Source organism: Kryptolebias marmoratus, linkage group LG22 (assembly GCF_001649575.2).
Source record: "Kryptolebias marmoratus isolate JLee-2015 linkage group LG22, ASM164957v2, whole genome shotgun sequence".
NCBI lineage: Eukaryota > Metazoa > Chordata > Actinopteri > Cyprinodontiformes > Rivulidae > Kryptolebias > Kryptolebias marmoratus.
Window position 1 is genome coordinate 27,419,689 of NC_051451.1, and position 16,815 is coordinate 27,436,503.

General features: G+C 40.2%; 1 protein-coding gene across 7 annotated transcripts in view; it reads left to right on the forward strand.

Moving 5' to 3' along the window:
* The window catches only part of cdh23 (cadherin-related 23), a 188,980-nt gene that overhangs the window by 100,295 nt on the left and 71,870 nt on the right, over nt 1–16,815 (forward strand). For all 7 annotated transcript variants that reach the window (XR_005232685.1, XM_017424252.3, XM_017424250.3 and 4 more), the window contains exons 14-17: nt 11,919–11,983; nt 12,886–13,123; nt 16,127–16,232; nt 16,322–16,449. Coding sequence is in view for 6 of the 7 variants with exons in the window: in XM_017424252.3 (XP_017279741.1) it covers nt 11,919–11,983; nt 12,886–13,123; nt 16,127–16,232; nt 16,322–16,449 (537 nt within the window). In the remaining variant the exon portion in view is untranslated. The remainder of the gene's footprint in view (nt 1–11,918; nt 11,984–12,885; nt 13,124–16,126; nt 16,233–16,321; nt 16,450–16,815) is intronic.

The window sequence follows — 16,815 nt, forward strand, 5'->3', positions numbered from 1 at the left end:
AAGGTAGCAAAGCTGCGCTCTTCTTCGTAGACATTGAGTTTGGCTGCAGCTGCACACAGTTGCAGCGCCTCCTACAGGAAACTGGTGGAGCTACGCAGAGAACCACGCCGTTCAAAAGCCTTGTTTGGATTCATGTTTTTATAATATACACAGCAGAAAAATACTGAGGTCCGGACCTCGGGGTCCTCAGTGGGAGCTCCAGCCCTGATCATGGTACGCTTCCACCATGCCGCCCCATGGACCCCAACATGCTGCCACCTCAAAAACAAGCAACCACAACCTCATTACATGTTTGTACACCTTCAAAACCATTGATCATTGAAGACCTATGATGCTCTGCGGCATGTAATGACCCGGGTCAAGATCTTGCAAAGACCATCAATGCTCTGGCTGATTTTTTTATGTTGTAAAAAATTATCTTTATCCAGCATGAAAGGGGGCCAAAGAAATGGATACCGAATGTTTTTGCTAATGTTCTAAACTAATGTTGTCATAAATAAATTGCATTATGTGTGGAACATGTTTACAAGATGCATTATACTTATGTTGACTGAAATTATGCACGTTAATTCCCAACTGTTTGTTATTTTAACATGCCAAAAAAGCAATCTGGAAATGTAGCTAAAATGTTTTGTTACAATTAATATTCACATCTCATCTGATCGGAGTTGTTAGTCAGCGAATTACTCAGAGGCCACTCCTGCATCCCTGTGGAGGCTTAATGCTCAACATACAAGTACGCACACACACGGGGGGAATGCTTCTTTAATATTTATGATCCGCAGCATTAATGTAAATATTTATGGTGATTTACTCTTTTGTCTGGGTCCTTTTCTCTCACGTTCTGTTCCGCCTCACCCACAGGACAGCAGCTACACATATCGGGAAATCATTCGGATTCTTTCTTTCTTTGGTTTCAGAAATCCACTTTCTTTTATCCCCTCAGCTCCATCATTTGTTTCCTAATGGTTTTCAGGCGTCACAGTCATTCACCCCATTGTTTGTTTCATGTATCTGCTGGGATGGCTCTTTCGTACACATAATGCATTAATAAAATTTACTCATAAAATCAAAAGGCACCGTTTACCAACCCCTTCCCTTGTTGTTGCTCACCACCAAATGTTTTTATTTATATCTGTGTGTGTGTTACCAAGATATCTGAGATAATCTGCTGAGATATCATTCCCAACATACTCCAAGTGCTACATATTATGAGAAATCTTTGCTTAAAACTTTAACTTGAACCGTATTATGCTGTTAGCATAATATCTCATGAATCACAGGGCCGAGGCCTTTGATTTCTTCGTGTTGTTATGGCTTCTGTCAAACATTATGAGTTGCAGCATCATTGTTTTCCAGATTCTGTGCAGTTTCACTGTTTGAGAGCTGAAGCACGGTGATGAATGCTTCTTACATGAGAATATAAATTAAAGAGCGGAGGATGTTTCTCCGCTGCCACTGCTTAGACAGGCATTACCCAGGTAATATCCACAGCAGTAATTATAATTTATTATAACAGTTCAATACTGCAACCCTTCCCTTTTATTAATATTATTGTTTTTTGTTTGTAATGTGGAATCAGGGGTATTCTGGCAGTGCAGGATGGGATGTGAACCTTAGGATGAACCTTTAAGCAACATGATCTTCAGCAGGTGTCAAAAACAGTTCCATAGCATGAAATTGTGACATGTTCCTCACATATGTGCCATAATAAGGAAAGTTAGGGTTAGAGTATTTTATTTTAGTATTATCCTGCTGTTTTAGTTGTTTTTATTGCTGCTGTACACGTGAAGTTGTCACCAAAATATTCTACAAAAGTATGACAATAAGCTTATTTCTTATCTGGCTCTGTAATACGCTGTAACTTTCCCTCCTTTCGACACAATACGTGTCTCTGTAACACATCATGAAGATTACACATTCATCTTATACGACCCAAGGTTTCACCATTTACAGCATACGCTTTATGGAGATAAAAATGGCCGACAGTTAACAGTGAGCTGAGCTTCTGTCCTGGAGAAATTACCTGCGTTGTGTGTGTGTGTATATGTATGTGTATATGTATATATATATATATATATATATAATGTATATAAATACATGTCTGTGGCCAAATTCTACATCAAACCCTGTTTTAAAGACTCCTGTTTTCAGCCTCTATTGTTCTTTAATCACCACCATCTTGGGTTTCTGGTCTTCAAATGATAAATCTGCATTTGATCCTGAGGATAAAATTTATTTCTGTCAGGTAATAACCACAGAACCCAACTGTCCCTTAAAGAGGAACACCTTTAATTGTGAATGACCTTAAGCCTTAATACAATTTAAACTGATGAGTTATGTTCATTGCAGTTGAATATAAATGAGGAAATTAGCCAGAGAGGCCAAAACCATTTGGAGTACAAGGTTGTAATTTTGTTTTTATCTGCTGTAGCTGGGAATCTTCACATGAGGATTGTTTTTTAGGCCTAAGTGGTCATTTTTCACATATTTCACAAACTGTAGGAGTATGCACCTTTTTAAAATACACAATAAAAATCTGCGCTGCATAAAAAGTAACTTAACATAATGAGCGTGTGGTGTACAGTCATTGGTGGAAAAATGTTTATTAAAGTTTGAGTTTGCTGCTGCATGTAGGGTTAGGGTCATACTGGGAACTGAATGTGTCCAAAAATGACTTTTAATTAATTAATTAGTTTTACCAGAAAGGCTTTGGTGTTGTGCAGGGTTCAACACAATTTGCTCAAAGGACAGAATTTTTGTTGAGTCATGTTTCTGGTAATTATATCCAGTATTTATTTTAAGTTCTGCTGTTCTGTTCTTTTAGACTTTTACTCTGGTTTGAGAAGTTTGTGTTGTGACTTTACTTGTGCATAAACGTAAAACAAGAGCAGGAAATTAAATTTATGATAAATGCTTATAAAGATTTGGTTTAGTCTAAAGGAACAAATTAACACAGTTCTGTGCTTAATTTGTTTTGCAGATACATTCTTGAGATGTGAGAAAGTTTCACTTTTTTCTGTCAAATGTAACATTTTTAAATGCTTTTGCACCAATTTAGGAACAAATATGATATTAAATGGAAGTATTCCTTAAATTAATGCATTTTACTTGATATTTTCTATGTCAAGTTTTGTGTAAAAATCTTAAACAATCTGCTGGGGCTCAGAGTATATGTTGGTGATGATTCTCAGCTACAAACAGGACAAATTTTAGCTCAATATCTGTAACATTGACTGATTTGTTGCCATTTATGTTGGCTAAGGAGGCCTTTTTAAATTGGGTTTACTCCAAAATTTCCATAAATTTTGCAATGAAGATGAAAATACTTAGGCTATATAGTTTAATAAATATTATTCTTATGTTTTCTGGGTAAAAAAACAGAAATATTTTATAGTTCAGTGATGAGTTTGAAGTTTGTTTTAAATCTAAAACTCAGAACCAAGTTCCTCTCAACTTTTCTAAGTTTTTTAGTCTCTCTGGTTTAAATTTTTTTATGTGAATTCTGAAAGATCTGCAGGAGCGTGGACGCACTCAGACTCTCTATGCAAGCCACATTTTTGCTTCTTTTCATGAATAAACCAGTTGGTTGGGAGGCAGTGATCTCTGCTTCTGGGTGGATTTTTTGGTTTTCAGTCTAAGTTTCCATGGTGAGAAGGAAACCAGCTTCATGACACTGAAACAATCAAGCTGCGCACAGAAATCCTGCATCGTCCCATCTCTGCTCTCTGAAGAACAAATGTTATTTCCATCCACAGTTTTTTTTTACTTTGTCCTCTACTTTACCTTCCCACAGAGCAGGGATCACTTCCTTTTCCACCAAATACATTTCATCCAAAGCCAAAAGACACACTTGACCCTTCAGATAAAGTTAAAACAGCTTGATTCCTTTCCTCTAAATGCCTCTAATCCCAGAATTTACTTATTAATTCTACAATTCTACAGAAAATACTTCAGATTAATGAATTTAAATGAGGGTGTGGGTGTTTTAAATAATTCTAAATAATGTAAAACTAGAAAATGATGTGTGCATATTTATTCAATCCCCCAAGCTCAGTTATTTGTGTCGCCACCATTTAATTTATTTGATTATTTGATTGATTGAATTTGACTGGATGTGTCGCCACCATTTAATTTATTTGATTATTTGATTGATTGAATTTGACTGGACCTTTAAATGGTTCTCCTTAAACCTGTGGAGTGTTCCTCAGCAGATGGTTTAGGCTCCTTTTCCTGCTGGAAGGTTTAGGCTCCGTCTCAGAATCAAATCTTTTTGGTTTCTCTCAGTAATGTCTCTGTATTTTGCTCCATCTATCAAACCCTTCAACTCTGACCAGTTTCCCTCCAGAATGATGCTGCCACCACCGTGCTTCACTATAGGGATGTTCTCAGCGTGACGAGGTGGTAGATCTGCCTCGGGCATGCAGTTGTCCTTATGTTTGGTCTCATCCGATCACAGCACCTGTCTTCCTTATGTTTTATGTAATGTCTTCTTCCTGCCACTCTTCCATGAAGTCCAACTCTGTGCAGCTTCTTGTGGTCCTGTGGACACCGTAGACCTCCCATGTCTGCAGAAGAGCTACCCAGCTCCATCAGGGTTATCTTTAGCCTCCTGGACTTTTCTCTGCCCTCCTTACCTTCTTGAGTTTTGGTGGACGACCTTCTCTTGGCAGGTTTGCTGTGATGTCACTGGTTTTGTTTTTAATAATGGATATAGTGGTGCTCTTTAAGAATTTTGAAATACGTTAACTTTCTGTTGGATTTTGGAGATCAACTGCATTGTATGTTAGGAAGTTGGATAAACAAAGTGACAGAAATAAGCAAACCAGTCCCTCCAGGATTTTGCGGGCATTTTTTGTGATTGTTGCGGCTAAAATGCCTGATTTCGTGGGGCGTTTTCCTAAAAGTTGCAATTTTTTTTTTTTACTAAAATCAATAAAAAACCATAATTTTTACTATATAAACCAAAAATACTCACTAGTTTTGTTAGATAATTAGCAACAAACATTGCCATTCTCAAAAGGTGCTTTATTTGAGAACTTTGATAGCTTGCAGGACGTGCAAAACAGCTGCAGCTGGGGAGGAAACTGGTTTGCTGAAATCTTTGTGGGCAAATGTGAAGCATTAGCGCACATTTTGGCTTCGGTCGCTGCTCCTGCACGCTCCCGGCATTCTGATGTTAACAGGAAGTGACGTTACGTGTCTTCTTCCTGAGCTATTTGGGGTTATTTTGTGACTAGACTGCAGAAACGGTGGTGAATCACTTTAGAAACAATAAATATTGGGTTAAAGTTGCGGTGTTTTGGACAAAGTTGCAAAAAGTTTCGATTTCGCAGAGTTTGCTTGATTTTGCGTTAATAGTTGCGATCGCAACATCGCGAAATCCTGGAGGGTCTGGCAAATGACTGTCTTGACAGTTATACTAACAATGAAAATGTGGTATGTTTCATATTTAGCCAGTGCTGGTATTTAAAGCGATGGGGAACTGTGTATATGCTATTGTTATAGATGTTTATTTGTTCGATATCTTCAATAAAGCTGAGTACTTATCAGCATATTTTACCTGTGGCTCCACTTGTTTTAGTATCTGTTATAGAAATTCCAGGCACATATTGCATTAAAGTGGGCTGGAAACCTCCTGAGTCTTTTCCATTGCCATTAAAATTTAAAGATGTCCATGATATTTTTGGTCCGAGCTCCAGTGAAGCTCTGCAGAGGGGAGCTGCAGGTTGCAGGACCCCTTCCCCGAGGTCTCTCCATAATAACTCCATACTCTTTATAATTCTCTACATCCTTCTTGTTCTGGTGCTAATCTCATTTTCTCATCATTGCAAGGAAAAGCAAAAAGAGAGAAGGGGGGAGGACCCAGACTTCATGGCAAACTGAAGCTGCTAGTCACTGCATTTAGCTTTTCCTCGGGCACAATATACTCCCACGACACAGGCATCTCCTCTTCACCGTCTCTTCTTGTCTACCCAACGGGGTGTTTTCCAAACGTTTGCATGTGGACGGAATAATAAAGCAGAATTTATCTTACAAGCCGTCACGGCTGTGAAGACATGCTTGCCAATTTGTTGGGAGTCATTGTTAAAAAGTGTTAAGCTCGTATCTCTCTCCGGTTTGCTCTGTCTCTTATCTGGGCGGTCCGTAGATAATGGAAACAGGCAGTTCAATCTTGTCAGCAGACAGCAGTGGCTTTGAGCACCCCACCTGCTCTTTAATGGCTTAGAGAAATAGAGCAGTTGTAAATGCACACTCCCCATCACCATTACGTGAAAGTGTACACAATAAAGCATGCGCCGGTCCCATCAGCTTGAAGCGGGGGCTCTGGGTCGCAGCTGGGGGACTTGTTTGATCCAAGTGGGTGAGCTGTAGAGGTTTACAGTTTGTGCTTTAACCGCGGAGCTCCGTCTGTCTGATAGGAAGATTTACAAATTCACTCATTAGTTTAGTCACAGAAGTCTTTAGTGAGGTGGATATGTAAAAACCAAATGGATATGTCAGAATATCTTTAGTGTGGAGTTTCTAAACTGCTTCAGGCTTCGTCAGCACACACTAAAAACTTCTGGGTTAAAAACAACCCAGTTTGTAATCAAATGCTGGGTTAAATTTGTATCGAGCCAACCCTGGGTAGTTTTAATTCAGCAAGCTTTGAGACTGTGAAGAATGACATGGTTCATCTCCGACCCAACCACTGGGTCAAACATTTTCAACCCAATATTTGGTCAAACCAACCTAATTTATGATCCAGCAACTGAGTTATCAAAATAACCCAGGAGTTTTTACTGTGTATTGATCATCTCCTTATTGCCAGCATGGAAAAAAGAAACATTTCCAGGAATCAAAATCTATGGAAACAAAAAGTCTTACTGGGATGAGACCAGTTGGTGACTTAAAGTTACCTCTTTGACTCACGCCAGGAAACTGAGAACTCATGCAAACCCTTTCAGACATTTAGAGACTCGCTCGTGAATGCCGTTCACCAACTAATCCGTGCATATGGTTTAATAAACTGAGGGAATGCATTCCTACAACCTCTCGTTTTACTTCAACTAATGATCCATAGTTTAATTTTAGTTATTAACACATTCAAAGTTGAACAGTGATATTAAGATCAAGTAAAGCATGTATAAAAACTGGTTTGAAAAACAAAGGCTCCATTGTTGTTTTGGTTTCTCGTGCACTCAGTGATAAAGGGCTGCTACATCATTATTTCCCAAGCTTCATATAAGGTGCTGTTTATTTTATAACATACAGCTTCGATGTGTTATAAGACAGACGTAGAGCGAAATGTTAACACGAAGGGGTTCTTGTCGACACGTGACAGTTTCCTGCAGACCACTTATGTAATATTTCCGAAGACTAATCAGTTGTTTCAGTGATTCCGTGGTCGATGCAGAATATGTGGGAGGGTGAAACACAGAAACCCACATAAATAGAGCTACCCAGAGCTGAGGAGGAGAACCTGACAAAGCAAGCTTTTATCATCGTCTCCATCACAGTGGCTGTCAGAAACAGGACATCCTAACTGTGTGCATGTGTGGGTCTGCTTGTTATTTGTTCCTCCTGGTTGTGTTTAGGTGTGAGGCACTGAGACAGAAGAGGTTGTCTGTGTTTGGACTCTGGGTCATCTCTATTTTGACAGATAGTAATTGGTTTCCTTTTCCATGCTACTCAAAGCTCCTGCAGAAAAAAAAGGCAATTTTAGGAGCCAATCAATTCAAATTTGAGCTCAGAGGAGATAGAAAAGCCTGTGCAGCTTTAACCTCCTTCAGTCTGAGATAACCAGACTGATAATCTGCTGTTGAAGCTTCTCCCTCCTAACCCCAGTTTGCACACAGACTTCAACATTTGCAGCATTTCTGTTCGTCTTTAATTCTTCTCTTAAATGGCATTACAGTTTGTATCTGTTGATGCTTTGCTGCCATTTAAAACTAAACAGAGTTAACTCAAATGCCAAATATTTTTCAAATGTAGTCAGAAATTCATCATGAACATGAATGTCATATTAATTTCAAGTTTTTATTGATTTATTTAAACCATTCATTTCTAGGGTGGAATGATTATACATCTTCAGTGTTTTTTAAACACAAGGACTTGGTGCACGAGTTTTAATTTATTGTAGGTTTTCTTTAATCCACACGAGTTCAAAATGATTCTCAGGCTCAAATATATACATCCATATATTTGCCTAAATCTTTTAATATGTGGTGCTGAAGGCTAATATTAGTTGGGGGTTATTTTTGAGGCTGTATGTTTTATTTGACCCTATGTGGTTCAGAGAAAATCCACAATAAATTAAATTATTTTCCTGTTCTTGTGTTGTTTAGTCATTCCATCCTGGAAAATTTCCTGTCATTTTGTCAAAAGAAACCAAACCCTCACTAAAAGCTGAAAGAAGCAACACATTAGTTAAGAGGAGAAAAGGCCAAAGAAAGAAAAAGGGTTAAAGTTACACCTGACAGAAAATACTGAAGGACTGAAACTGAGTTACAGCTAACAGAAGCAGAACACCAACTAAAAATAAAATGCTAACTAAAAGCCAAAAGATGTGAAACGCCATCTAAAAACTAAAAGTTGCAAACTCCTCGCTAAAAGCTTAATGTAGCTAAAGGCTAATTAAAAGCCAAAATAGCCAAATACTAGCTAAAAATTACAAGTAGCAGAAATCAGAAAGTAGCAAAAAGCTAAAAGTGGCAAAGATTTATCTAAAAGTTTGTTGAAGCTTATTTCAAAGAGAACATAGATCTTTGTGTAATTTTAGGTGGTAAATATTTGTAAATAAAATTAAATATCCATAGCACCCATCTCCTGAATGAGCTGAACATTTTGATATATGAACAAAGTCTGCTAAAGTAATTTGCAAATAAATTTTTTAAAAAGTGTAGGAAAAATAAACAGGAAAACTGGAGTAGATGCTGAATCAGTGTTCACATAATAAATCATTAAAAGATCAAAATTAATGTCACATTCATGCCCACGATGAGTGAACGTAAATGTCTGGCCACAGCTGTACACACAGGTATATTCACACACACACACACACACACAGCGGAGCTTGCTGCTGGCTTCACCTCTCTGATGGGAAGAAACACATCATTTAACCAAACTGGTCAAGTGAGAACTAATTTCTCTTTTGTAGTTACTGCCTTAGGGCCTGGGGGTGGGGGGCAGAGGGGGCTGCAGCGTTTATATTGCCAATCGACAGCTCTGTGGCTTTTCGTGCAGAAAGTTCTTAACAACTTAGTTTGGATTTTGATCGTATGCTGATTCGTCCTGATTGCTCCGGTGGAGATTCTCACCGCTGCACCTCAGGCCCAGGATTTGTTTCTGCTAACACTCTGTTGTCGTTCTGCAGATTGTCAGCAATCAGAGAAAACACAAGCTGTCGTTTACCTCCGCTCGCCTCCCTGCTCTTATAGCCCGCCATGAGGGCAAAGCAGCGACCATGTTTTGGCTGTTTGTGTGTGTTCGTTTGTCTCTAATGTTAGCAAAATATCTCATGAACCAGTGGACATTTTTTAATGAAACTCCCCGAATTTAACCCAATTCAAGATGGCTACCACAGCTAATCAATCCAGCTCTGTCAGTTTTACAGAGATTGAGCTAAAATTAGTTGTGGTAGTAGCTGATCATCATACCCAATACATATTTTGAGCATTACATGTTAGCATCAACTGTCTGTTAGCAAAATATCTGGACAGATTTTACTCAAACTCTCAAAGTAATCATTGGATGTACGTCTACACCCCATTAACGTTTGGAGTTAATCCAAGTCAAGATGGCCACCACAGCTAATCAGACTTAGCTCACCCTAAAATGGTTATACTCACTAAATATTGCAGATATGAAGCTACAGTTTGGGGTAGTCGTAGCTGAGAGTCATCCTCAACACAAACTCCAAGCATTAACACAACATCACATGAGACTGAAGGCGGTGGGGGAAATGCATTCCTTTCAAGGAATGCCAGGTCTTTAATTCTAATAAGGGATTTGAATTTGAAGCTGCCGTGGTGACGAGGGGTTAATGTTTAATACCCTTGTGTCGTGGCTTCAGGGGCTGTGGTGCCATGACTCTCAGCCGTCCGTCTCCGCCTGAAGTTGAGTCTTTGGTGAGCAGTTGGCAAAGTGACTGAGCCATGGTGTCACAGTGATTGTTTGCTGGGGGAGAGAGAGCGAGGCAGTGAATGATTGAGAGGGGGGGAGGGGTGGGAGATGGCTATCGTCTCCCCCGTTCAGTGTCTGGGCCCCGCTCCGGCGCTGCAGTGAGAGGGGCCGGGCTGTGGCTCCCGGGCCGAGCACCGGCTCCTGTCGCTGCCTCGATAGCTGTCACATTAACACCCCCGCTGCTATCATGGGAGCGCTTATGGACCTGTCATTCACCTGAGAGCAGAGCGGGGGAGGGGGGGGCGTTTAGGGCCAAGGGTGTGCTAAAGGAGATATGTAGAGACGAGGAGAGACAGAGGAGTCGGAGGAAGAGCTCTGAGGCGGAGAGAAACCGACCAGATAATAGAGGAGAAGGAAACAGGAAATGAGTGACATTAAACGATGAGGTCATCAGGACGCTACAGATAAACGCCTAAAAGTTATTAAAGGCCAAGCACGCCTTCAGGAAATGCATATCGCCCACCGCCTTTCACGCCCGAGTTTTAAACTAAGATTTTAAGAATTTTAATCAAACCTTCTAAAAGGCGTTAAGCATGAACTGTTATCACTTGAAGCATGTGTTGCCAAATTCCTGCACAGTATCTGTAAAATTAACTGAAATATAGACATTTTTGTTTTCTAAAGTGAGTTAGCTGTGGGGGCCATCCATTGTAGATGAACATCTAATAATTAATTTCCTCAGTTTTTATGAAAATTTGTCCACTGTTTCATGAGATGTGATGCTAACAGACACACACTAACGCACAAATAAAAGGCTCAGTATCAACTGTGAGCAACGCTGTGGCTGACAGAGGGGACCGGCAGAAACGTCCGGGTTTGGCCCTTCAACTAACTTCACAGCCACTGAAGTGAAACTCTATTACACCCTCTCCATCCACGGTCCATCAGCACCACACGTGCACGCAGACCAGACCGTGTGTGCGCGTTTGGAAAGACAAGTTGTGTTAATGTGGCGAGATTTCTAAAAGCGCTGCTCTTTATGTGGCGTTTCTGCGACACCTGTTTTATCTGTAAAACATATGACAGCAGTTGTTGCCGTTTTTATGGCGGTAGTGGGTCTCGTGGGTAAGAATGTATCACGTCTCCCATCAGACTTTAATCCAATCAACACCTCCAGAGAGTGAAGCATGGCTTTCATGTTTTATCATATGTTCACAGACAGCTGTTAGTGACAAAATTAGGGAAACGGAGCAAAGCAGAGTCTGACAGACACCAGCACGTCGTCATCAAAACAAATCTAATATATTCCCTGTTTTGTGTTAATTGGGGGATCAAATGTAGGTTTTTGGAGTTGTCCCGGAGTTGGAGGAGAGTAGAACTTGCAGTTTAGCAGCTCTCAGTACAGCCGGGCAAATTACAACCTCGCGTTGTTAAAAACTCTTAAACAACTACATTAACCATTTCATTTTCTGAGAAAATTCTGTGTGAACGCTGAGTGCTGCACGACTGAAATTTGCTGAAGAATCTAAAATGCTGCTCCAAGACAAAAGAAACATTTATCGAAGGCTTTGGGTGCAAATTTCCAAAATACGATCCAGGTTTTCCGTCTTTGACTTTATTAGAACTGGGTGTTTTTTTCCTAAATGTGTGACTGTCAAATAAAGATGTTAAAAAATACATGAAATTAGTTTGTTGTTGTTTTTTTCTCAGCCTCTGTGGGAGTCAGAGATGGCATCAAAAGGAAAACGAGAGTTGGAGACAACAGAAATTAATGTGTGTGATTTTTTTAAATGAAACCTTTTTCTCTCCAGGCTACAGACGGAGATGCCGGCACTTTTGGGATTGTTCGTTATTCCTTCACAGACGATCCAGACCAGTAAGAAAACACACACACTGGAACAATTCACAGAAACACACAAGCGTATTAATGTTTAATCCATCTGGAAACTTGTTATCAGCCGAACTGAACTGTTTCTGGCACACAGAGATGTCGGAGACAGTTGTTCCTCAACAATGTTTGGTTTGAATCCACAGAAAAATATCATTTTCATCATCTACCCATTAATAAAACAACTTTTTGTGTTTTTAACTGATGCTATGAGCTTTTTGTTCATTTGTTTTAGTTGTCAGTGAAAGACTAATGATGGTAAACTGCCTTAAGTAGTTTTCCATGTTTTTAGTTTTACATTTTAAAAAAAAGTGTCTGTTTGTTAGCAAAATATCTCATGAACCACCGGACAGATTGGATGTACAGCTGCTTAAAGTCAAGATGGCTGCCACAGCCAAACATGGCTCATCTTCAGTGAATTTTACCAATATTGAGCTAAACTCTGGTTATGTCAAAAACAGACCTGTACTCATTTTTAATTTCTTTACACTTCTCTGTTTGTATATATTATGTTGTGTTATTTCAAATGATTTTATTTTAATTTTTTTTTTTTTTTTTAAAAAGCCCATCTAGGGACAAGTGCTGCGAATTAGCTGTTGCTATTGCACCATGATGCTAACATGGGACTGCTGTTTCATTCAGTTTGTCTATGTANAAAAAAAAAAAAAAAAAAAAAACTTTGGTGTAGTGGTCGATGATTCATCACAACCCAAACAGCTCCACCTCCATCATCTCTCAGCATGAGTTGTTTTGAGTTTTAAGGATTTCTAAGGTCTTATTTTTTTTCCTCTGACAATTGCTGGTTGTCTTTTTGATGACTTATTCAGGGGGTCACATTCTTCTGTCCCTGACTGGTGTTTCTTCCCCTCTTTGACTCGTTTCTCACGCAGGTTTTCACTGGACGAGGAGACGGGCTGGGTCGTCCTGCAGGCCAGTCTGGACTACGAGTTAATGCGGCGTTACACGCTGACCGTGCTGGCGAAGGACGGCGGCGGGGAGGAGACGACAGGAAGGATCCGCGTGAACGTGCTGGATGTCAACGACAACGCGCCGCTCTTTCAGAAGGAGGCGTACGTCGGCTCAATCAGAGAGAACGAACAAACTGTCCAGTCGGTGGCACGAATCAGGGTAAGCCGTGTTCGAGAAACAGACACATAAAAACAGGCTTCGGGAGCTGCGCTTGTCTGAGCAAAAGCATGTCTTTCTTACAAGAGAGCATCTTAAAAAATGTCCTGTTTACAGCTGCTGGTAAAGGCGCCATAAACATCCACCTGTGACCGTCGCAGGTTTGAAATATCAGCCAAAATCAACATTTAGGGATGAAAAGGCTGCGTTTTGTGTTTTCTTCCTCCATTCAGACCTGCAGTCATGTTGCGTCGGAGCTTAAAGGGATAGTTCAAGTTGTGAAAAGGTTTTAATAACTAAACAAACTGCAGTCTGAAAGCCGAAAGCTGAAGAAGCTGAAACTGAGCTGTTACAGCTTAACAAAGCAAAACACTAGCTAAAAGTAGCAAAAGGCTAGGTAAATGCTAAAGGTACACATCTTCAATTGTCATCGCTAATTATTTAACTGTGTTGGTTTCATTAAAATGAATGTGGATTTTTAATTTTAGTTAATTTTAGCTTTTCAGCTCTTGTGATTTCGGTTTAGCTGCCATTGTGATAAATTTAGCTTTTCTCTACAATTAAGCTAATTTTATCTTTTAAGTTTGTTTTACAGGTTTTAGCTTTTGTTCCAATAATCTTACCTTTTAGCTGCTGTTGTACTAATTTTTTTCTTTAAGCTACTTGTTGTGCTAATATTGGGTTTTAGCTACTTTTTTCTCCTAATTTTCACTTTTAGCTGTTGTTCAGCTAGTTTTAGCTTTTAACTACTTTTTTACTGACTTTAGCTATTAGCTGTAGTGTTGCTAATTTTAGCTTTTAAGCTACCGTTGTGCTAATATTCTGTTTTAGCTACTTTTTTCCTAATTTTCGCATTTAGCTATTGTTTAGCTAGTTTTAGCTTTTAACTACTTTCTCACTGACTTTAGCTTTTAGCTACAGTTTTGCTCATTTTAGCTGTTTGTTATGTTTTCATTAATTTAGCCTATGGTTTTGCTGTTTTTAGCTTCTGTTCAGCTTAAGTTTGACAATGCACTCAGCATTTACACTGAATTTACACAAAAAATGCACATTTTTCTAGTTAGCTTTCAAGTTTAACTTCAGCGACTCGATAAGGTAACTAAAGATGCATTATGTTCACATTTGAAAATGTAAAATAGATTCCTTCATGCATCCAGGATTAAATCATCAGTCCTGAGATTCAGAAGCTTTTATTTTTCCTCCCTGTTGTTTCCCTCTCAGTTACTGTATGTATGTGAACAGTTTTCAACAAGAAACCTGCCCGACTCGAAGTGTTGGCCATCAGTCACTGCCACACCGAAGGCAGAGGAACACAGGCACAGTTGTAACTAATGGACTCGCCGTTTGCTTTGATTGCACCCAGAAGAGCAAAACGTCTCTCGAGGCTTACCAGGAGTACGGTACGCCGACAACTGGCCTCAACGCTCGGCTCGCCGGGTTTGATTATTGGAAGCTAACCTTAAATGCTGCTGATATTTATACGCTGCCCAGGACTGAGGGGGAAGCCAGGCGCACAATTGTGTGTCAGTGATTTGCCCGGGAACCTGTACACTGTAAGCACACACACATACTTGAGTGGGAAAAAGAAAGAAGGAAGCAGATGGAAGGAGAGGCTGTTCTGAGAGCCAGAGAGAGGCTTTCTGCGCCTCCTACAACATTTCCTCAACACTTATTCTTCTTCTGCTGAATTTTATAGCAGCAACACATCTGAAAAAAGTTAGGACAGAGACAACAAAAGGCTGTAAAAGTAAGTGGTACGAATCAGAAACAGCTGGAGGAGCATTTTGTAATTAATTAGGTTAATTACTGGGGATAAAAAGAGATTTTTAGAGGTTGAATCTGTCAGAAGTAAAGATGAGCAGAGGTTCACAGGTCTGCAAAAGATTGTCTAAAAATAGTGGAACAATTTTAGAATAATGTTCCTCAACAGAAAATCAGGAAGTCTTTAAATATATCCCATCTATAGTTCATAATAATAGAAATCTGTAGAAATCTCTGAGGTCAAAGATCAAGGCTGGTTCAGGGACACTGTCTGTAAACACAGCTCACCGTGCCGTCCACAAATGCTGCTTAAAGCTCTATCAAGCAAAGAAGAAGCCAGATGTGAACAGATGCGTCTCCTCTGGACCAAAGAGGAGAGCTGTTCTGAGGTCCGCCTGCCTCTCTGATGGTATGGGGGTGCATTAGTCCAGGTTTTAGAACATCTGCTCCCATCCAGGACTGTTAAACAGACAGAATGGGACAAAAAAATGTACATTTTCTTAGTTTAAGCATTTGATTTGTTTTATTGTGAATAAAATGTTTGTTTGAGATTTGCAACACAATGACATGATGTTATTTACATTTTACACGACGCCACAACTTTTTCCAGAGTTTTGATTGTAAATCTGTTTGCTGAAAATTAATTTTAAAACGCATAATGGAAAAGAAAAGTTGTGGGGGGAGGGGGGCATTGCTTACTCAACATTTTGGCGTTAAATGAAAGAACAGAGATGTGCCTGTTGTGGGGAGATACAAGTGAGTGTTTCTGACAACCTGTCCAGCCTCTAATGATGCCAGCGATGCCCAGCAGACTCTTCTCACAGCCGGAGGACTCATGTTTTAAACTTCCTGCCAACTCAAGAGTAATGAGGGGGTGTCATCATTGTTGTTGATGTTGTTGCGGATTAGTCCTGCAAAGTGTGGCTTCATCTGTCCTCTGCCTGCTTGGCTCGTCTTGGCTCAGTTGGTGTTCATCCAGTATTGACGCCTGCGCCACTAATAGCCTGGATCAGCTTTAATCTGTCCGGTAACATGCCAGCGCGGAGTGACAGCTTCCTGGCTGCATGCACACGCTCCAACTCTCACGCAGATCCGGTTCAGACGTAAACATATACATGTTAGTGCTGTCTTCTGCAGCATCTGCTCTTTACAATGTGTCTTATTGTTTCAGACACTTAAAACTTTAAGTCGTGGCTGCTGAGTGACACCCGAGCATATGTTCAGAGTGTTTTCTTCCACCTACAGGCAACTGATGAGGACTCCCCTCCCAACAACGTCCTGACGTACACCATCACCTCAGCCTCAGCCTTTGCTGACTACTTCAGCATCGTCATGGTGGAAGGCTACGCCGGTACCCTCGCGTTTAAAAAGCCAAACTTTTTGTATGCAAGTAAAATCTCTCAAATCCTAAACTTCACCCTTTTTCTCTCCCCCTCCAAGTGATCAGCGTCACCAGGCCGCTCGACTACGAGAAGGTTCCCAACGGGATGATCTATCTGACGGTGATGGCGAAGGACGCAGGGACCCCAGCTCTCAACAGCACCGTCCCCATCACGGTGGAAGTGATAGTAAGTACAGCGGAAAACGCAACAGCACGTCATTCTGTCGTACGCAAGAACAAATCACAGTGGATCTATCAACATGTAAGCTTCTACAACTCTTGAATCAGAAAGTAATCATTTGTCAGACCCTCCAGGATTTCGCGATGTTGCGATCGCAACTATTAACGCAAAATCAAGCAAACCCCGCGAAATTGCAACTTTTTGCAACTTTGCCCAAAACACCGCAACTTTCCCACAACTTTAACCCAATATTTATTGTTTCTAAAGTGATTCGCCACCGTTTCTGCAGTCTAGTGTCTTCTTTGTGGGTTTGTGTAGCGTGGAATACAAAATAAGCCCAAATAACTCAGGAAGAAGACACGTGACGTCACT